Source organism: Narcine bancroftii, chromosome 13 (genome assembly GCF_036971445.1).
Source record: "Narcine bancroftii isolate sNarBan1 chromosome 13, sNarBan1.hap1, whole genome shotgun sequence".
Taxonomy (NCBI): Eukaryota; Metazoa; Chordata; class Chondrichthyes; order Torpediniformes; family Narcinidae; genus Narcine; species Narcine bancroftii.
In genome coordinates, this window is record NC_091481.1 from 83,439,323 (window position 1) to 83,461,633 (window position 22,311).

General features: G+C 43.9%; 2 protein-coding genes across 2 annotated transcripts in view; one reads left to right on the forward strand and one right to left on the reverse strand.

Moving 5' to 3' along the window:
• Window positions 1-10,042, forward strand: part of exosc5 (exosome component 5) — a 12,079-nt gene extending 2,037 nt beyond the window's left edge. Inside the window, exons 2-5 of the mRNA XM_069907787.1 lie at window positions 1,624-1,778; window positions 6,542-6,682; window positions 7,524-7,610; window positions 9,651-10,042. Coding sequence (XP_069763888.1) covers window positions 1,624-1,778; window positions 6,542-6,682; window positions 7,524-7,610; window positions 9,651-9,749 — 482 coding nt within the window. The 3' untranslated portion in view covers window positions 9,750-10,042. The remainder of the gene's footprint in view (window positions 1-1,623; window positions 1,779-6,541; window positions 6,683-7,523; window positions 7,611-9,650) is intronic.
• A 1,922-nt stretch (window positions 10,043-11,964) lies between these two features.
• Window positions 11,965-21,954, reverse strand: tmem91 (transmembrane protein 91). Its single transcript, XM_069908596.1, has 3 exons — window positions 21,513-21,954; window positions 15,509-15,658; window positions 11,965-12,643 (listed from the first exon to the last, which is right to left on the reverse strand). The coding sequence occupies exons 1-3, from the start codon at window positions 21,951-21,953 to the stop codon at window positions 12,485-12,487; spliced, it is 750 nt and encodes a 249-aa protein (XP_069764697.1). The 5' UTR covers window position 21,954; the 3' UTR covers window positions 11,965-12,484.
• Between the last annotated feature and the right edge of the window lie 357 nt (window positions 21,955-22,311).

Genomic DNA, 22,311 nt, shown 5'->3' on the forward strand with positions numbered 1-22,311 from the left:
TAATTCACACTCAGGAAAAATATATTTCCTTGAGAAGTCCAAGGCAGAGCAAAAATTTAATGGAGCTCTCAAACATACAGCACAGTAACAGGCCCTTTCAGCCCATGCTGCCCAATGTCACCCAAGTGAACTTCCACACCCCCTGGTACATTTTGAATGGTGGGAGGAAACCCACTCAGACTGGGGAGAACCTACAAACTCCTTACAGCGTCAGATTCGAATCCCGGTCACTGGCACTGTGTCAGCGTTATGCTAACCACGCTGAAGGGGTAGAGCAACCATTCTCAACCTTTTTTTGCCCCTTCCCTCCTCTCCCACCCCCGCCACCGAGGACTCTGCTTAGTTGATGGGCCCCTTCCCTGCGAAGCAGTCAAGTTTTGGTTTGCTCCATACTTCTCTCCTACCGATTACATTATAAAAAATGTATATTTATGTTACATGAGGTGTGTCATGACATGGGCTGATCACTTGTGTAATTATAAAAGAATCTGTTGTTACTTATTTGGTATAAGGCACATGCTTCCATTAAGCGCTGTATGTCTGAGGAAGGCTTTGCTTGTAAGTCCTTTTATTTCTTTATATTTTGTGTGTGTAAAAAAAAAAAAAAAAAAACATTAATAAGCATGTGAAATTAGCAGTTTGTATCAATTTGTAGCTGTTCATTGTATACCATGTATTTCGGCGTAAGTCCACCTTCAGATAAGTCGGGTCTCCATTTTCAGACTTATTTTCATAGTTTTATCATATCAGGCATATAAGTTGAACCCCCCCCCCCCCCACCAAATCGTGTTGATTGAGCTGTTGGGCATTGCTGGAAGGTGGCTGTTATGGAGCCTCCAGCAAAACTTGGAAAGTATGAAGCGAGTTTTATGTTAAAAATAATAGTCCAAGAACTGGGCTGTAAGAAAATTTGTTGTAGGTTGGGTTTTTTTTGGTGTTCCACGAGTCATCTTATACGACAAATCTATGAATACTGTTTTTTAGTTGAATTTAAGGTCTCATTTTTATATCTGGTGTATAACCACCCCTGATTTTTTTAGGGTTTCAAAACTCAAAATGTGTAAATATATATATTATATATATATGGCAATTATGACAGCATTTTGTTGTTTTGTATGAGCCATGTGCTCCAAGGTTGTTACAGAGCTTCATTTATTTGTGTTGCAGTTTACAGTTAAAGAGTCAGATCTGTACAATTGTTCAGAACAAGGATTTGAAGTTTAAAAAAAAATGAACTATGCTCTTGCCTCCTTTTCTGAGAGTTAGGGATCTGTAGGTGAAATACACACTGAAGACAGAATAAGGTGTAAAGAAAAGAAATCTGCTTTTACTTGGGTAAATATGCTGGGATGGGGGAGGGGGTGGTGTTGGGCCCCTGTTGAGAATGGCTGGATTAGTGCATTGGGCATGTACAGTGCAAAAACAGGCCTTTTAGTCCACCCAGTCCATGTCGACCATCATTCAGGCTATTCTCATTTTATTGGCTTCTTTTATCACCACAGGTGTCTTTTTGTTAGTTCTGGAATTTGTCAAGTTCCAGGTGATGTTGATCTGAATTCTCTAGGACTAGACTGGATCTTGGTGCTGTGCCTGTGGCTGCCCTTTGCTCAAGTTTAGGTTAAGAATGTTGCCTAACGTCACGTGTCTTCATCAAAGGTGTTGCAGAGAAGAGCAAGGAGCAACTGATTCGAAACACCTGTGAAGCCACGGTTCTGACTACCCTGCACCCACGATCCTCCATCACAGTCATCCTGCAGGTCATCCATGATTCCGGATCTGTATCCTGGTGGCAGTGAACCTCTAAGCATGATACCCTTCATTATTAGAAAGAATAATTTAACCAAATAGCTTTGCAAATCGGTCTGCAGCAAGTTTTCTAAATGCAGTTGGCAATATGGTATGTAGCCTTTTTGTCCTGAAGCAGTCTACAACTAAAGTTTAAAAAAAACAATACTAGAGAAACTCTGCAGGTCACATGGTGTACTTTTATATAGTAAAGATAAAGATACATAACTAAAGTTTTGGGCTTGAGTCCTTCAAGATATAAGCAAAATGTAGGCAGGTGGCGGGGTAGGAGCACAGGCAGGAGGTAATAGGTGGATAAGGAAGGGAGGGCACACCAGCAAGCGGGGGAGAGAGGGATGGATGGATGGCTCTGAATGGAGAGTGAAGGGGGTGGAGAGCTTAAGAGATGAGGGATAGGGAAGAGTGGTCGAACAGAAACTAGAGAAGTCTATGTTAATGCCAACCAGTTGGAGAGGGTCCAGATGTCGGTCCTTCAATTTACAGATGGCCTTGGGTTGGCAGTGCAGGAGGCACAGGAGTGGGGTGCAGAATTGAAATGGCTGTCGGCTGGGAGATCCATGTCGTTGATGCAGACAGAGCGAAGGTGCTCCAAGAAGCGATCTCCCAGTCTACAACTTTTCCGTGATTAGCCTCAGATGATCAGAGAAGGGGGAGTTTGCCCTCATGGTCTGGTCAATATTTATTCTCACTCAGCATCATTCACAAAACCAACTATCTCGTCATTTCCACATCATGTCATGGGAACTCAAGTCTGCCCCACCATTTAATCATGAGCTGATCCATTTCCCCCACTCAGTCCCACTGCCCGGCCTTCTCCCCATAACCTTTGATGCCCTGGCTAATCAAGAGTCTAGAAATCTCGGTCTTAACTACACCCAATGGCCATGCCTCCACAACCAGCTGTGGCAACTAATTCCTCAGATTTACTACCCTATGGCTGAAGAAATTCCTACGCATCCCCTCTATTTTCTAAGTGGACACCCTTCAATCCTGAAGTTGTGCCCTCTTATTCTTGACTCTTCCACCATGGAAAACTTTTCTAATTCACTTTGTCCATGCCTTTCGCAATGTTTCAATGAGGTTCCCCCTCGTTCTCATATATTCCAATGAATACAGGCCAAGAGCTGTCAAACTATACCTCTCTTGGCAATTGCAATCCATACTACTTTTGACCTGCCTGTACTCAGACCAGCCACAGTGTTCACAGGACTTTGATGACTGTTTCTATTTAAATGGAGACAAGCTAGGGAGTGGGGAGGAGCAAATGGATCTGGGTGTACTTGTTCTCCGGTCACTGAAGGCTAGCATGCAGGTTCAGAAAGCTGTGAGGAAGGCAAATGGCATGTTGGCTTTCATAAAGAGGGGATTGGAGTATAGGAACAGAGACGCCCTTCTGCAGTTGTACAGGGCCCTGGTGAGACTCCACCTGGAGTATTGCGTCCAGTTCTGGTCTCAAAACTTGAGGAAGGACATACTAGCTATAGAGGGTGTGCAGCACAGATTGACAAGGTTAGTTCCAGGGATGGCAGGGTTGTCATATGCACCAAGGCTAGAAAAACTGGACTTGTATCCATTGGAGTTTAGAAGGATGAGGGGGGACATGATTGAGGTCTACAAAATTATCAAGGGGATAGACAAGGTGAAGTCGGATTACTTGTTCCCAATGATGGGGGAGACGAGGACTAGAGGGCATAGTTTAAGAATACAGGGTAGGCCCTTTAGGACGGAGATGAGAAAGCATTTTTTGACCCAGAGAAGTGTGAATCTGTGGAATGCTCTGCCACAGAGGGTGGTAGAGGCGGATTCGCTGACTATGTTCAAAAGAGAGTTCGATAAGACTCTTGTGGGTAACGGAGTTCAGGGTTATGGGGATAAGGCTGGAAAGGGGTACTGATGGTAATGATCAGCCATGATCTAAAATGGTGGTGCTGGCCCGATGGGCCAAATGGCCTACTCCAGCTCCTATTGTCACCAGAGTCTCTTGCAGTGATCACGTGATGACATTTTACTATCATCGGAGTTGGGTTATGGTTAGGATAGTGCGTCATGTGGGTTCCGTTATTCTGTGTTGTGTGAGGGAACCAAATTTTAAGATTGAGCAAAACAAAAATTCAGAAATTAGTTTACCCAACAATGCTGGAAAAACTCAGCAAGTCATGTAGCGTTCTTTACAGTAGCAAAGGTAATGGTATATAACCCGCGTTTTGGATATGAGCCCTTCCTAAAGGGATTAGCTAAAAGCTAATGGTGGGAGGGAGAGGCAGGGGAAAGAGCACTGCCACAGGCAAGAGGTCAAAAGAGGAATGGGAGGATAGGGGGATTTTAAAAAAAGCTGTGGTGAGGGGTAGGGGATAGCTCTCTGAATGGCGGGGGGGTGTAATCAGGAGGAGATTGGAGGGTTGGGGAGATCGAGGGAAGGAGGAGGGTTGATGAGGTCGGAGAGTGGAGGTGGCAGGTAGGGGGATTATAGGGGAGTTGGGGGGATTTTAGGGGAGTTGGGGGGAGATGAGAGGATCTGAAGGCTAAGACGGTGAGAAGAGATCTTGGTTATGCATCTTTGCCACATCAAGAACTCTGAGTGACTTGCTGAGTTTCCTCAGCATTTTTGTGTAAACTGCAATTAGCATTTGCACAAAACGCAAAGGAAGAAATTAACACATTTACAGAGTCCCTCGCGACCTCAAAGTGAACATTTTCTGTACTTATCATTTTGCTGTAGTTGTCAGTGGCAGGTGATTTGTTCTCAGTAAGATCACTGTCCTATTTGCAATCAAGTCCAGAGAGCTGGTGAAACTAGTTGAGAGGTAAACATTGGTGAGGATTTGCTGATTTAAAAAAAATTGTTAACCAATCAGTATATCATGGAAGAGCCAATTCTAGCCATTGAAAGCTATGCCCAAATTAACCTACAAGCCCGTACATTTTTTGTTGGAGGGTGGGAGGAAACCTGAGCACCCAGGGAAAACTCAGGCAGGTCATGGGGAGACAGTGCCAGTGGAAAGACTGCACCTCCAGCCGTGCACCCTTCACTCGCTAATGACACCAAAGCAGCTCGGATCGTATGCTGCTTTGTTTGGAGTGGAAACTTGAGCCCACAGCCTTGTGTCTTTGGCTAGCACATTTTCCCTGAAGCCTCAACTGCTAGGTCTGCACAATTTTATTTAATGTGCAAGAATTAAGAGCCTATAGAGTAGGTTCCTCTGACGTAAAGCAGAGGGGAAATTTGTATTCAATTCCTCCTCAATTCCACCACGCACAACTTTCTGGCGAAGTGCAATTTTGTAGATTTCTGTTCCTGAAGTTGCCAGTTGCCAGGAAGGCCCCATTCCCTTGCTGACAGGTCTGTGCACAGTCTCATGGACTGCCAGGGTTAGACAATCTGCCAATTGGAGGAACACCTCCTCGTTACTGTAGTTTGGGGACCCTCCAAGCGGAGGGTTGGAGGGATGGCGTTAACATCAACTTCTCTTGTTTCCATTAACCCCCTCTTCTCCATTTTTAAATTTAAATTAGACAGGCTATTTCAGCCCATGAATCGTGCCACTCAATTTGCACCCCATTAACCTACATCCCCCAGTACATTTTCGAACATGGGAGGAAACCAGAGCCCCTGGAGAAAATTCGCACAGACATGGGAAGAACATACAAACTCCAGTCTAGTCCCGATTGCTGGCGCAGTAAAGGTGTGGTGCGAACTGCTACGCCAACCGTGCTGCCCCTAGTTGTCTCGTTCTGTCTCTCTCGCTCTTCTCTTTCCCTCTGTCTCCATTCACAGAGCCAAAATCTTTCTTTTTCAATTTTTTGGGGGGTGGTTTATAATAAATACAGTACAATGAAGAAAGGGAACAAAACTGAAAATACAATATCATGTCGGTGTGTGTGTAAATATATATATATATCTCTCAAACAGTATAAACTTGGCTTCCCCCCCCTTCATTGCACTGGGTGAAGACAGAAAAGACATCAAAATTATATACATAAAAAACTCACCCAACCTACTAACTTTAAAACATCTGAACAGCTTATCCTGAGGATTCATACCGTGAATCAAAAAAAGAAAGGTAAGACTATATCTCACTTCATCCGAAACATTTACGTCAAATGAAATAGTTGCCATGTATCTTCAAATTTCACTGATGAATCAAATAGATCTAATTTTTTTCTGAACTTGTGAGAGAACCATTGAAACACTGTTGGAGGTCTAGGGTCTTTCCATTTGAATAGGATGGTTCCTCTAGCCAATAATGTAGAGAAGGTCACAACCCTTTGTACAGGTACCGTAAAACTCCCTCTGTCTTGTTCAATGGCCCCAAAAAGAGCAGTTATTTGATTGGGTGGAAGCTCCACCTGAAATAGTTGAAAAGATATTAAAATTTCTTTCCAATAGATTTCTAAGGACAAGACCAAAATATGTGTCAATGTAGCAATATCAGATTTGCATCTCGCCTTTTCTCTTAATATATCCAATAAACACCTTTTTGCTTTTGGTTTAGGCTCTTTCCCCTCCTGGTTTTTGCTTGTACCTTGTACCTTGTACCTTGTACCTTGTACCTTGTACCTTGTACCTTGTACCTTGTACCATGTACCTTGTACCTTGTACCTTGTACCTTGTACCTTGTACCTTGTACCTTGTAGAAGGGCTCAGGGCCAAAATGTCGGTAGCAAGGCTTTACCTTCTATGGATTCCTCGAATCCGGCTGTGTTTCTCCAGCCTTTCCTTAACTGACAGGAACAGCTGCTGTCTTGTTGCTTCAACGCTACGTGCATGGCGCTGATGGATGCAGGGCTCCCAATGAAAAGTGTCTTCTGCGGAATTACATGCATGATCGACTCTGACAGAAACATCCTCCTGGATCCAACGAGCATGATGGAAAAGGTTGGTGATGCAAAGTCCCAGGACAGTAAGACCCCCCCCCCCCCCTCAGTTTCAAGAAATTAATGTCATTTTACAGTAGAACCCCTGTTATCTGGAATTCAACCGGAAAAAAAAATTGCAATAAATAAATGGATAAAACAATGCATAAGTTTCAAGATGGCGCGCCTCGCCATTCTCCATTCACACAACGTGCAGTCTCAATCAACTGGAAAGCCTACTTATCGAGCATCTACCAATCCCCGTAGGTGCCGGATATCAGGGGTTTTACTCTAGTTAGGAATTTGCATTCATTTCACATGCTCTGTGAACCCCAAAGTTTTTTTTAAAGAGACACAAGCCCATTCCAGTCCACGAGCCAACATCACCAAAATGCACCCATGTGACCAATTAACCTACTACCCCTGTACGTCTGAAATGTGGGAGAAAATTGGACCACTCAGAAGAAAGACACATGGAGAACGAACAAATTCCTTACAGTGTTGGATTCGAACCTGTGTCACTGGTGCAGTAATAATGTTGCGCTATCCATTCTCTAGTCCATAAATTTTGTTGCAAACATGGCAGCCAATATTCTCACTGCCGTAGACCCAAAGCAATGAATGGCCAAGCTGGCTGCTTTTTCAAGGAGTGGAATAATAGAGTTGGTCATTTTATTTTATCTCTCAATTTGTGCTGCAGGATCCTAAACAAAGTTCACGCTGTTATGTTTAAATCTTGATTTCTCAGGTTACAGGTCAAGCTTGACCACGTTGACTTATAACCCAGTAAGTCCAACCACTGCTAATTTGAGGACTGGAAAACCATCCCACTACCCCCTCTAATTCTTCGTCATCTGTTTCAGGATGCGGCTGCCGTTTTGACATTCTCCATTGACGGTACTGAAAAGCTCCTCACCGTGTCCACCAAAGGGTCTTACTCCGTTGAGGAGGTGGGTTTCATAAAGCTTGTCGCCGACTCCATGGGCCAAATGGGCTGCTTCTGCTCCTATATCTTATGGTCTTGGCGTCTTTTTTTATCTCTTCCACCCTTTCCATAGCTCCTGATAGAAGGGTTATAGACCTGTGAGGGGTGGTTATTCTATTTCATCATCAACTCTAACTTCATGGATTTCCTTTGTTCATTTGACCACCAACAGCACTTTGTATGTGTTTGCTTCTCTGCATCTCTCCATGCGTCTTTCTCTCTCTGGCTGTCTCTCTGGCCCGCTTCTCCCCCCCCCCCCCCAGATGTCGGCATCTTCCCATGTTTCTCGCTTCGATCCTTGATCCTTGCAAATGCCAGCAGATTGTTTAATTTTGCGAATACCATGCTGTTTATTTCTCTGATGTTCATGAACACACTTTCAACAAGGCCATGCTGGGTAACTGTTAGCACGTGTCTGCCAAAGGCGGAGTGCTTCAAGCAGCTTTCCCTGGCATTGAGGTGACCAGAATAACATGGACTCTACCGGCCTTGCTTGTCACTGCCTTAGTTTTGCATTATAGAATTGTGACACAGGTTTATGAGAGCAAACCACGTACAGGGTGTCCATCCCTTCAGGGCAATCTGCAGGTGATTTGGTGGGTATAGAACAGATGGGCACCACTCAGTGCTGATCATTGCATAGTCCTGGTTGAAGGTCAGGCAAGATTTGAGAAGCTTAGCAGAGACCCTTTACTGAATGCCAACATCAATTATCGATATATTCTGCACTCACTAACTGGCTCATAATTACAAAATTCATTTGTATGATATGTGTGTGACATTAATTTGCACTTAAATGCTAATTATTCATGTTTGGAAAGGCTCTGATTTCTGGAGCCTCCCCCTAATGAATTGAATATAACCATATAACCATTTACGAAGCGGAAACAGGCCATGTTGGCCTTTCGAGTCCGCACCGGTTCACTGATTTTGTGCGCCCTCTTCAGGCATTGGTCCCGGTAGATCTTCATTCAATAACGATGGACGAATTCAATGCGGGTGGAATCAGTAAATTAACTATTTAAGTAAATGTAAAAAGGCAGCAAATTGAGTATCTTCCAGTCATCCAGTAGAGTTCTTCAGTCCATGTGGGAGCGTGGCTAAAGTTTGTAAAGTTAAAGGTGCCATATTAATATCAGGTGGAGCTAAACATGAAATTCTGCAGATGCTTGCAGTAAATACATAAAAATTCAGTCGGTCTTGGAGCGCCAATAGGAGGTGAAGCTATATAATTGAGTCTTTATTCTAATGCCTTCCTGTTCTTTGCTTATACCTTGAAGAAAGGTGAAGGCAGAATGACCACTTATTGGAAGTGCAAGAAAAATTGACTCAGTGTACACATGTAAACCAATAAATGTAAACCAACTGTGCAATACAGAGAGGAAAAAGATAAAGTACAAAAGTAAGAGCACTTAAATGAGTCTCTGATTGAATTTGTCGTTGAGGAGTCTGGTGGTGGAGAGGCAGCAGCTGTTCCTGAACCTGGTGATGCGAGTCTTGTGGCACCGATACCTGTTTCCTGATGGTAGCAGCGAGAACAGAGCTTGTACTGAGGGGGGGGGGGGGTGTGGATCCTTGATGATTGCTGCTGCTCTCCGATTGCAGCATTCCCTGTAGATGATCTCGATGGTGGGGAGGGTTTTGCCTGTGTTGTCCTGGGCTGCGTCCACTACCTTTTGCAGGGCTTTATGCTCAGGGGCATTGGCGTCCCCGCACCAGACAGTGGTGCATCTGGTCAGCACACTTTCCACCACAAATCTGTAGAAATTTGCCGGGGGTTTCGATGTCGTACGAACCCTCCGCCAACTCCTGAAGAAGTAGAGGAGCTTTCTTCATGATGCCATTAATGTGTTGGGTCCAGGAAAGATCCTCCGAGATAATGTCTCCCGAGATTTTGATGTTTCATGTTGATAAATTTCCCTTCCTCGGTGGCCCCTTCTCCTGTGCTAATGTTCGGAAGAGAGGCATTCTTCATGGACTTGCTAATGCACTTTCCTTCTTCCAGCTCCAGCAGTGTGTTGCGATAAGCCAGAAGGCTGCAGAGAATATCTTTCGATTCTACAGGGACTTGGTAAGCAGAAGATACTCAAAACTAAGTGAGTAATGGAGAGTGAGGGCCAGACCTTCCAGACTGAGTCCCGTCACACTGGAAGTGAGGTTACCACAGGCGTGCCCCTGGTGGAAAGAAAAGTGGTTGTGCTTTACTTGGGTGGCGGTGCTGAGCCCCTGTGGTTGACAGGGAAACCGTGGATACCTGCAGTCAGCGCCTGAGAGACGACGAGCCAGTTTCCAACTTTCCCAGCATGGTGACCTTCTGCTTCTTCAGGCACCAGCTGAATATGTCTCAGGGTTGGAAAGAAGGAACACTTTTTAAATAAAATTCTGCTGATGAATCTTTTTTGTGTGTTGCTTCCATGATTGATTGAACATTCGAACCGTGATATCACTTTGGTTACAGCCACAATAGGTAAGTATACAAATTTAAAGGAGCCCTGATCCCCTTTATCCACCTGTCACCAGTGAGGTTATTTACCAGAGCATGAGAGCAGGAGCTAGGATTATATTGCTTCATCCCTCATTCTCTTCTGCTACCTGTGTCTCATCGATAACTTTCAAGCCAGGTAAACCTATTCTTTCCTTCCCTGGCAATACTAATGCTAGTCTGTAGCCATTCCAACTTCCACTGCTGTAACTTCTTCCTAGATTTCTGCTGTGGAAAGACTCCCTTATGTCAGAGTGTTGGTCAGCTTTATTTAGAACAGACAACAGTTCTCTGCTGGGACATTGGGCAACAATTTTTTTTTTCCAAATGTTTTGCTTCCTGAAAAAAAAAATTGGGGATAATGATCGACAACTTCAAGCTGAACTCAAAGATTTGCTGTATCTCAAGGAAATTGGAGAAACATTAACTTTTATTGAATTTAGCAGGTTTAATCGCATAATGACGCTGACCTAAAAATACTTTGCCACTGATTTTCGTTTGTACTCAGCATCTGATGCCTCTCATGTCAGTGTCCAGCATTGATGGATTTCAGTCGCCCAGATACAGCTTTTCGATGGTCGCAATGTCCTGGTGAAACTTTTCGCCATGTTCGTCACTGACTGCACCAAGTGTGAACGCAGAAAATGTATTTTCTTTTTCAATCTTTTTATTATTATTATAATTTATAAACACATACAGTTCAAAGAGATATAAAAAAAATACATAGTAAGTAATGAATTAATACAGAGATATTAAACAATAATATTACAGAATAAAAATATATCATAAAAAAAAAATTTTGATCAGTTTAGGGTGTGAACTATCTCTAAAAAAAAATATAATTAATAACAATATATGAAAAAAGAGAAAAAAAACCCCCAAAAAAGAAGAAAAAACAAATCTGAATTAAAAAAAACTTTAAAAAAACCTAGATATAGCTAAACCACGCCGATGACTCCGATCTCATCTTACAGCCCAATTATCATACATAATCATAGAAAGAAAACAGAGCCAGATCAACTCACCACAAATGAAAATATTGAATAAATGGTCGCCAGGTTAACTCAAACTTAGAAGGGGATTCGTAGACAGAGTTTCTAATTTTCTCTAAATTTAAACATAGTATGTTTAATTTTTCAATTAGCTCTATTTCGGGAGCTGCTCTCCCTTTTACTCTTACTAAATTATATCAACAAATTGATAATCCAATGGCTAAACATACACTACGTATATGGTTTCAATTCCGGAGATTTTTTGGCCTAAGTCATTTTATCTTGGAAACTCCTATTGTACTAAATTTCCTTTTTCATCCCTCTCTAATTGATCAAGCTTATTTACTCTGGAAAGTTAAAGGTATAACATGCTTTTCGGATTTATTCTTGGATAACTCTTTCATGTCGTTTGAACAATTATCCATGAAATATGATTTACCTCGATCTCATTTCTTTCGATATTTGCAGATTAGGAGTTTCTTAGTTTCGACTTTACCCTCTTTTCCCAATCGGGAGACTACGACTGTTTTAGAGGATATACTATATTCAAAATTCCCTCCGAAAGGTGTGATATCTAAATTATATAATATAATTACAAAAATAAATTCTGGGACTTTTGAAAAGTTTAAAAATGATTGGGAAAGAGAACTCAACCTTCATATTTCTAATGAAAATTGGAATAAAATTCTGCGACTGGTAAACTCTTCTTCTCTATGTGCAAAACATTCACTAATACAGTTTAAAGTTGTTCATAGAGCTCATATGTCTAAAGATAAACTCCATCGCTTTTATTCTCATATCGATCCTATATGTGATAAATGTCAATTGGAAATAGCTTCCCTTACACATATGTTTTGGTCCTGTCCCTCTTTACAGAATTATTGGAAGGAAATTTTTTCCATTATATCTACTGTTTTGAATATTGATTTACAACCACATCCCATTACTGCAATTTTTGGATTACCTATGATAGATTTGACTTATTTATCTCTTCCTGCGGATCGTATGATTGCTTTTCTTACACTAATGGCTAGAAGATCTATACTATTAAATTGGAAAGAGGTAAATCCTCCCACTGTTTTCCAATGGTTTACCCAAACCAGAAAATGTATTTTCAATGACATGTTGCACTTCATCGTTTTGTAGGCTTGAAGCATGTAGTTTGTTGCTCTGTAGTTGCCATGACAGGAAATAAAAAGGTTATATCTAAAGAGTGGTACATGATAGGAAAGTTTGAGGAGATGTTCTTGATCAGCAGCCCAAAATCCAGAAAATACACCCAAAAGTGTTCAGGAAGAAAAATCTACGTTGTCCAGTGTTATTGACTGATAGCCAGTGAGGTCCTTTGTGCTTGTAGAATGTCCACTACACGTGGCCATTCCCCAACATGTAGATGGTGAGAACCACTGCGCCTCCGATGTATGTACAGATCCCAAGGGCAATGGAACAGACGGACATACATAAAGCACGCTTGGAGGCAGATCTAGCTTCAAGATAATCCCCCTTGTCCGTGGCCTTGCTGATCTGGGTGGGCACCAGAGGAGAAAGTCACATGGAAACATGGCAAAAGTTAATCGTACAAACAATATCTCAGGGTATTTCAAACTGATAATCCAACGTCTACTTTCTCCACAACAAAGATGTGGCTGCACTGGAGGGCGTGCAGAAGAGATTCACCAGGATGTTTCCTGGTGTGGACTGTTGAGGTCGGGACGAGAGATTGGATACACTGGTGGGTTTTTTTTTCTCTTGAGTGGGGGAACCAGATAGAGGTATACAAAATCTTGAAGGGATAGGCAGGGTGGAAATTGAATTTTTCCGCATAGCAGAGGAGTCTAAAACTAGCGGGTCAGGGGGATTGGAAGGCATCTGGAGGGCACCTCCTGAGGTGCTGGTGGAGGCAGGCATGCACACCAGTTAAGTATCTAGATGAACACTTGAATTGTGAAGGGATATTTGGACCAAGTATTGGAATTAGTCATGGATTTGGGCCTGTTCTTGTGCTGTATAATTCCATGCCCAATAGTTACAGCTGTTATAACTTTCCAAGGCTCGGCTGTGTCAGCAGACCTTGGGAATACGGGGAGGTGGACAGGGTTAGATGGAAAACTTCCACACAGCTGAAATGCAGCTGCAAGGGAGAATAGGAAAGATTTCAGGCAGCAGAAGATGAAGTTCCCTGAGGATTCAGTGCCAGAAGACATTTCCGTGCCTTAACACCACTGATCCATCCACACTGCCTGCAGATTGTCTGTTACCCTCCAACTGTTTCAATAAAACCTTAATCGATGTTGCAGCATGAAGCACTTTTTTTTAAATTTAGCAGTCACAGGCCCATGACCCCATGCCATCCAATTGATCTACAACCCTTGTACATTTTGAAGGGTGGGAGGAAACCGGATCACTCAGAGGAAGCCCACACAGACACGGGGAGAGCGTGCAAACTCCTTACAGGTCGTGCCAGATTTGAACGCCGGTACCAGGTGCTGTAACAGCGTTGTGCTAACCTGCACTGCCCTTACAGTGTGCCATTCACCCCTTGAGCTAGTTTGTCATTCAATTAAAATCGTTTATCTGTACTTTTAACCTGCCTTTGCTCCATATTTCTCTAATGCTGTTAAACATTGATCTTTTGGGAGGGTGATGAAATATTCTACATTTAATTGGATTAATGCATCGTAGGATAGCGTCCTGCTTGATTGGCAGCCCATCCACCACTTTAGACATTCACCACTATGTACAGGGTGTACCATCTACAAAACTGACCCGTTATGCCCCCAGGCTACTCCCACCCTGCCTCCTGAGCTCGCTACCTCTACCGTCAAGAGGACAAGGGATTGGTGCTCCCAAGCGGATGGGAACACCACTTCTCAAAAGTGTACACCACCTCAACTTGGAATTCTCTCACTTCATCAATGATCACTGGGTACAAATCCTGGAACTCCCCATTGACCCTGAGAGAACACTTCCTTGAGAAGTATGGCGGTGGTGCACGCTTACCATAAACTTCTTTGGGGGTAATTAGCAATGGGTTTTGAATGAGATCGATACCCTTTTTACACCACATTCCCACTTAATTGATGTGTGAATGACCTGTCTTTAAAGCTAGCTCGGGCTGTTCACACAGAACCGGGTCAGCACCTTTTAGACGGGAGCCGATGCGAAACACATTGGCTCTGATACTACCTACCTTGGCAGGTAATACATGGAATGAAAATGACCCCCCCCCCATCCCGCGTTTGTTGCATTTACACAGATAAGTGAAGTGGTTAAAAGGCAGTAAATCACTGTCTTAATGGTTGTGTAAAAGGGGTATGTTGAACGCCCAAAGATTCTATAGGAATGATGGCCAAATTTTAATTAAATCTGATCTGAGTCGTGAATGCTTGTTCGAACAATATTCGTTCGTTCCATCTGGATTTATCCCTCCAGCAGAGGTGGTATTTCTGAATTGTTATAACGATTTTAAGCACCTTGTTCCTTAACCTCCAAAACTCAAGTTCTGGTCACTTGGCCTTATGGTTATAATATTACATCTTCACAAACTCCCCGCTTCCGGGCAGCTTACCACGAGGGGTTGCGGATTCCAAGTGGAGACAGAAATCCTTTTGTTGTTTAACAGCTGATACAGGGATTCTGCTGATGCTTCTGTACTGCTTAGTTATCCTAAACTAGGGGTCTGCAAAGTAATCAATATCGATCCCTGGGAGTCGATAGGACTATCCAAGGAGTTGAAAAATGCCAGGGGGTTGAAAGGGAGTCGATAAACACCTGGGGGGGGGGGGGAGGTCGATTGAACTTTTAGGGTCCTTCGACCCTGAGGTCCCCACTTCTGCCCGGGAGCCCAGAGGTCCGCAATCCTGCCCAGGTCCGAGGTCCCCGCTCCTTCCCCGGAGCCTGAGGCGGCTTCTTCGATGTGGACGGCACCGCACCCGATGTTGAGAATGGATCCAGGACCCAGGTCTGTTTGGCACCTTCCCGGCCAGAAGCAAAGGGTTTTTACTGTTTTGCTTGATTTACAGATTTGTTACTTGCCGATTGGGGGTGTTGTAACATAGTTCGGGTTGTTGCTGGGAGACCCCGACACCATGTGTATGGTGCGCAGTTTCCTTCACCGATGTGTACGAAAACTGCGCACCAACTTTATTATTTATTTATTAGTACATTTGCGTGGGTCTATGAGCGATCAAGGATTCCTTGAAGGGGTTGATGGGTCTAAAAAGTTTGTAGAAACTTGCCCGAAGCACATTATTCCAAATTTTTTTAAAATCCCAAATCAGAAGCACTTCTGGCCCCATGCATTTCGGATAAGAGGTACTCAACCTGTAATACATTTTTATGTATTATTACATGACAATGAAGGGAACTTTTGGAAATGCATTGCCTCACCTTGTGCGACAAGTAAAACGCAGCAATTCCCAATGGCCAGAAGCAACAGAGCATGGAGAAGATAGCAAGACCTAGGTGATCCTGTGGGATGTTGAGGGGGAGAAAGCTGTCACTCTCAGTGTCACTCTCGGTGTCATTGCAAGGACTGGTCTGTGAAAACAGCAACATCAATGAACTAAAGCTTCCCATTATTCAACTGTTATACCCAATGGCTCAATCCATCAAATTGATGGCGTCTATACCAAAACCTGTCCCATTTTCTGCTTTTACCAAGTTTTAAATTTAAATTTAAAATATAGACATACAGCACAGTAGCCCGCGCCGCACGATTACACTGGCCTACTACCCCGGCACGCTTTGAACGGTGGGAGGAAACCGGAGCATCCGGGGAAAACCCACACAGACACGGGCAGAATCTACAAACTCCTTTCAGAGAGCACCAGGTTGAAATTCCGGTTGCTGGCGCCGTAACTCAGTGTGCGTGCCACCCTAAATGATAACCATAATACATGAGAGAGGCCTTCGTGCAGAGCAACCTTCCACCTTCGCTATCAGGAAGGAGGTTCAGGACCCATTATCACCAGATTCAGGAATACTTGCCTCCAGGAATACTGTGCTATCAGATTCCTGAGTTATTCAAGGACTCGTATTTTGCTCATTATTTATTACTGTATATTTATATTTCTGCATTTATTACTGTATATTTATACTTCTGCATTTGCAGTTTGTTTACAGTTCATTCTTCAAGTACAGTTAATCACCATTAATTAGAAATTCTGCCTGGCCTGCAGAAAAAGCATGGAACACGAAGGTCTGCAGATTGTTGGGAAAACATATAAATTCTGGAGGGACGCAGCAGGAATCGCAGCATCCTTAAGGGGTCGATATTATTGTCCCGATGTTTCAGGCCTGAGCTCTTGTTCGAGGTACAGAAAATGCTGGAAATATTTAGGTCAGTCAACGACTGTGGGAAGAAAAGTTGAGGAAGAGATAATGATAGAGGTCAGATCTTACATCAACATTGGGAAAATGCGAATCAGCCATCAATCTCTACTCGCCGTCATGCATTTAATGCGAGGATAGTTGAAAGGAAATGTGTCGGGAAAGTTTTCTTTTAACACAGAGAAGTTGGTGCCTGGAACGGTCTGCCAGGATTAGTGACAGAAAAAAGCAAATACAGTCATCCCGTTTAAGAGCCTTCCAGATCAGTGGTCCTCAACCTTTTTTCCCCCCATCCGCACTCTGTGGTTAGTAAGTGGGGGGAAAAATGGTTGAGGACCAATGTTCTAGATAGGCTCATGAAAGTTCTGGGAAGAGAGGGATACAATTAGCAGAGTTTTAGTTTAATTTGGGCATCGTGTTCAGCCCAGAGATGTGGGCCGAAGAGCCTGTTCCTGTGGAATGTTCTAAATCCAGATGTGATTTGAGAGAGGGCAGGGTGGAGGAGACACAGTGAATGTCCGTGAACATGGAGGTGACAGAAATGCTGCTGGTGTTGTTCAAGAGGGGCACTTTTAATGATGGCTGCTGCCTGAGGAAGGTGTAAATTGATTTTTTTTTAAATTAGACATCGCACGATAACATGCCCTTTTGGACCATGAGCCTGTACCGCACAATACCCCAATTAACCTACAGCCCCAGTACATTTTGAAGGGTGGGAGGAAACCTGAGTGCCTGGAGGAGCCCGCGTGGGATTCGAACCCCGGTCATTGGAGCTGTAATAGTGTTGCATTAACCGCTACGCCAACCATTCCGCCGGAAAAGTCACACAGCGTGAACACAGGCCCTTTAGCCTAACTTGCCTATGCCGACCAAAATGTTCCACCCACACTCGTCCCACCTGCTTGCATTTGGCCCATATCCCTCTAAACAGTGGGGGGGGGGGGGGGGGGCGGCACGGATAGCATAGCAGTTAGTGCGACGCTGTTACAGCTCCAGCAACCCGGGTTTGAATCCGGCCACTGTCTGAAAGGAGTTTGGATGTTCTCCCCATGACTGTATGGGTTTCCTCCAGGTGCTCTGGTTTCCTCCTGTCGTTTAACAATGTACCGGGAATCGTTGACCAATTGGGATAGTTAGGTGGCACGGGCTCGTGGGCTGGAAAGGCTTATTACTGTTGCCGTACATCTAAATTTAAACCCCTCCTATCCATATGTTTCTTAAACGTTGCAGTGAAACGATGAGGGCAGGAAAGGGAAGAGGCAATACTGGTACCACAGAACACAGCATCTGCTGGAAACCTGGGAAAAAGAGAGAAGGTTGAAAATACTCAGAGGGGCAGGAAGTATCTGTGAAGAGAGATGCGGGCGTTATTGCAATGTTCCTGCATTTATTGCCCATCCCAAGTGGAGCCACTGCATACCATTCGGTGAAACGACCTCTTGAGTGCAGATGGATTGAGGGCGATTCTGTATTAGAACGAGGCAGGTGAAGGAACAGTGAAGCATTTCCTCCTCAGAATGAAAGGGAGCTTATTAATTGTTGCATTCGAAAGCTCCTCTTGCCTTTCAGATGCAAAAATAGTTTGATTGCTTTACGGGCAGCACGGTTAGCACAACGCTGTTACCGCGCCAGTGATTGGGATCGGGAGTCAAATCGTATGACACGATCTCCCCATGGGTTCCCCTCCCGCCCCCCGGCTGCTCTGGTTTCCTCCCACCCCTCAAACCGTATCGGGGGTTGTATGTCAACTGAGTGTAATTGGCCGGCACTGGCTCGTGGGCCGAAAGGGCCTGTTACTGTGCTGTATGTCCACATTTAAATTTAAAATTAAAATTTGAACTTAAAATTTAAAAAGTGTGTTGAGAGAGGTGGTGGGAAAAATCTCTGAAGGGGGACTAAAGCCAACCTTTAAAGTTAAAAACATCAACCCCTTTATATCTCAAGCAATTTTCCTCTTCTTTCAGTTCTCATATTACTTGTAACTCTCCCTTTCTACCCTGTCCTCTCTGCATCTTTTTTCTTTCACCCCACCACCCTATTTTTCACTCTCCCTCCCCAAGACCACAAGATGAAAGAGCAGAAATAGGCGAATCATCTAGTCTGCCCCTCCATTTAATCATGAGCCCACTCAGGCCTTCTTCCCATAACCTTTGATGCCCTGGCTAATCAAGAACCTGTCAATCTCTGCCTTCAATACACCTAATGACTTGGCACCCACAGCCGCCTGTGACAACAAATTCCACAGATTTACTATGGCTGAAGAAATTCTTCCACTTCTTCACTCCTGAAGTTGTGCCCTCTTCTCTCAATCTCTTCTCCACACTCTTGATAAAGGTCTTAAAGGATTTTATTGTATATTCAGAATGTTCTAATTTACCTGAATCCCAAGGGAACCAATTAAAGCAACGCTCAATTGTTTCGAACCTGCAACTGGTTACTTGTTACCCACAAGTGAATGTTCTGGGAAAATGAACAAAGAGCGATAAATCACGAAGGACAAATCAATGATTTTCTCTGAGTAGGTCACAAATGTCCAAAGAATCAAATAGTGATTTACTTTGAATTGTAGACAAAAGAAAGGTGAGAATTCCATCATTCACAATTTGACTGTTTGTCTGTCAGCCCCTTGGGGCTGAAACATAGTGGATTGGTAAACCTCAGCACATAATCCCTGTCATGATGTCAGCTCAGCCACTCCAACATTTGATAGAAGCCAATTATTGGAATTCTTTTACAGGCTACATTTTCCCATCGATTTTGACCTTGCACTACTTCAACAAGACTCGCACCACCGGGTTCAGGAACAGCTGCTACCCTTCCACCATCAAGACTCCTCAACGACAAACTCAACCAGAGATTCATTAAAGGGCTCATACTTAGCACATTATTTATCGCTGAATGCGTTTTCTTCTGTCTGTCATGGCTTGGTCTCGCGAATGAAGACATAGGAAGGGGGCTGCCCATGTCTCCTGGTGGCTGACGAGACCAGTGCGGGACAGGCGTGCCCGGCTGCAAGGGACATTCGGTTCTGGGTTTGGTGCTTCCGCATCACGGTTCATTAAATCTATTTAAGAGGGCATTAGATGTATTTCTTCAGTATAAGGGTATTAAAGGTTACGGAGAGAAGGCGGGGATGGGGTACTGAACTTTAAGATCAGCCATGATCTCGTTGAATGGCGGAAAAGGATCGAATGACCTACTCCTGCTCCTATCTTCTATGTTTCTATGTTTCTTCCTCCATCCGGGCAGGTTGGGATTGTTAGCCTCGTCAGGCCATCCCTCTAGGAGAAGGACACTCCAACGTAACACCTATGACCCAAGGACCTGGCTATCACTGTACCAGTGTGCTAGGCTGGGGCAGATAAACCCCAGATGTAAAGGATGGGGCCAGTACTGTGCACACTGCACTCCATCTAAAACAAAATCCTATGTGCGGGCTCCACGTTTTCTTCTGTTTTGCAGTTTATTTACTTTCTTTTACATTTCTCTTTTTGTATATGTAACCTTTGTTGAGTACAGTTTAAACTAATAATCAGGAGAAATTCTGCCTGGCCCACAGGGAAAAGAATCTCAGGATGTATGTGACGTCATGTATGTACTCGGGCAACAAATCTGAAATCTGATCTTTGTTCCTACTCTGAATTGCAACAGCACGGTGTGGTTGCAGCCTAGATGGCGATGTGGAGAGATTTTTTTTAATTAAAGTCTCATTCCCAGGCCTGAGGTTCTCAAATTTGTTTTTGGAGATTCACTTTAATTAAATGGCTCACCACTGTGAGCCACTAATAATTTGCTGACCATTAATCCAATTCTTTGGATGAACCCTGAAAGGCAAAGTCAAACAAAAATGAAATTAGACATCTACTTCTCCGAAAGGCGTCGCTAGAATAAATGGGGGGGAGAGGTATTGGATGGAGGTAGACCCTGTACTTTCCTGCAGACCAGTGTTCGTCAGGACCTTTCCCTCTCCTACCACAATCCTTCTTTCCAACCACAATCTTCCAGGGCCTCTTCCACTCTCTCTGCCTCTGCACTGCTCCCTAGGCCTCTCCTCTCTCCTTTTCTCCCCCCTCCCCATGTTCTCCATACTTTCAAAAGGTTTGCTTCCTGAAAACAAATTGGGGATTATGACAGACTTCAAGCCGAACACAACGTTAATTTCAGATCGCCTGTAGCACGTGGGAAGTTGGAGAAACATTAAATTAACTTTGTTTGAATATACCATGTTTAATCGCATAATGACGCTGCACATTGCGTTAGTTCAACTGACCTAAAAATGTTTTGCCACTAATTTTTGTTTGTACTCTACATCTGATGCCTCTCAGGTCAGTGTCCAACAATAGTCGGCCAGCAGTGATGGATTCCAGCTGCCCTGATACCGCTTTTCCATGGTCGCGATATCCTGGTGAAACCTTTCACCATGTTCATTAATGACATGTTGCCCTTCATGGTTTTGTCTGCTTGAAATAGACTTAAAATATGACAGGAAATCACAAAAATAGGTTGTATCTAAAAAATGGATTTTCGTGATCAACAGCCCAAAATCCATAAAATACACCTAAAGCAAAATCTTTGTTGTCCAGTGTAATCATCAACATTACTTGGACCCTACCCTACTACCCATTCAATTCCCCATTTCCAAGGCTGTGACCCCCCCCCCCCCACAAGAAATCCATGGAAATTGAAATAGAAACTCCTACCACCAAGTCGGACAAGGGTAGCAGGTGCGTGGGAAAACCCCAGAAGTTGTACACATCCTGGCTTGGAAATATCTCCCCATTTCTTCATTTGCTGGGGTCTAAAGACCCGGAGCCCTCTCCAACTGCACCATGGAAGCACCAGCATCAGAAAGATGGGCTGAATAGTCTATTTCTGCTCCAATGTTTGTAGTGGATCAAAGCAGCTCACTGCCACCTTCTTAAAGGCAGTCAGGGGTGAACAACAAACACTGTCTTTGCCGGTGATGTCCACGTACCAAAAAAAACTAATGCAATTTTTAGAAATAAATCAGAAGGTTATACAATGGCCATTCATTTTAATTTCTGTGACATAATGAATTTACCTTCATCTCCAGAAACTGGATGTCCGCCACATCGATCGAGATGGTCGGAACATTGTCCAGATTTACCTCAAGGTCCTCACGCTGGGGACACTTTCCGTTCTGCTCTCCCGCACTCTTGCAGCCCATGACAGTGTTCACGGCGCAGCCTCTCAGGCTCCCGGGTTCCATTTGGAGGGCAAGGCTTGGCCCACCCAGAGACTCCACAGCATCCCGGGGAGAGCAGGTTTCCAGGAGCTCCTGAGCCAGCCGGGAGTTCGCTCTGGGTGGGGGCTTGTCCCGAGTCAGGAGGCTCCAGGCCACTTCCCTGGTTCCGTCTGGGCCAGGTGTAGGGTTCCACTGAAATATGCTGAGCAGGGGATGACTGTCGTGTGCATGTTCACTCAGCAAAGGTCTCTGTAGATCGTGCACATCCTCCATTGCTGTGCTCCTCTCTCCCACCATCAACGGGTTCCCTGCAACATGTCTATCAAACAGAAGGATGTTTTATATCTGTCCACCTCAGGTTTTCACAATTTGGTAAAAGAGTCACATTTCCATAACCCACTGCATGTTACAAATGATAAATCTACATTTGGGAGCACCTTCAGCATATAGTCTTTTTATATGCATGTGTGTGTTAGAACTTGCACGTGTATTACTTGGCATGTATGTGTGTCTGTGTTCTGCGGTCCCCAATATTGTTTGTGTGTGTGTGAGTGCGCGCGCATGCATTCTGTTGTCCACTATTTTGTGTGTGTCATTGTAATGTGTATCTACTATTATATGGATGTCTGTGTATCTGTGTTTATGTATCCACTAC

What these genes read in the sequence shown, in the direction of transcription:
- tmem91 (XM_069908596.1), bottom strand. Translation starts at nt 21,953, where the DNA reads ATGGTGGGAGAGAGGAGCACAGCAATGGAGGATGTGCACGATCTACAG. An exon ending in TCCAGTTTCTGGAGATGAAG is followed by an intron (nt 15,659 to 21,512) that starts GTAAATTCATTA and finishes CTGTTTTCACAG; the next exon opens with ACCAGTCCTTGCAATGACAC. An exon ending in CGTTTTACTTGTCGCACAAG is followed by an intron (nt 12,644 to 15,508) that starts GTGAGGCAATGC and finishes GTGCCCACCCAG; the next exon opens with ATCAGCAAGGCCACGGACAA.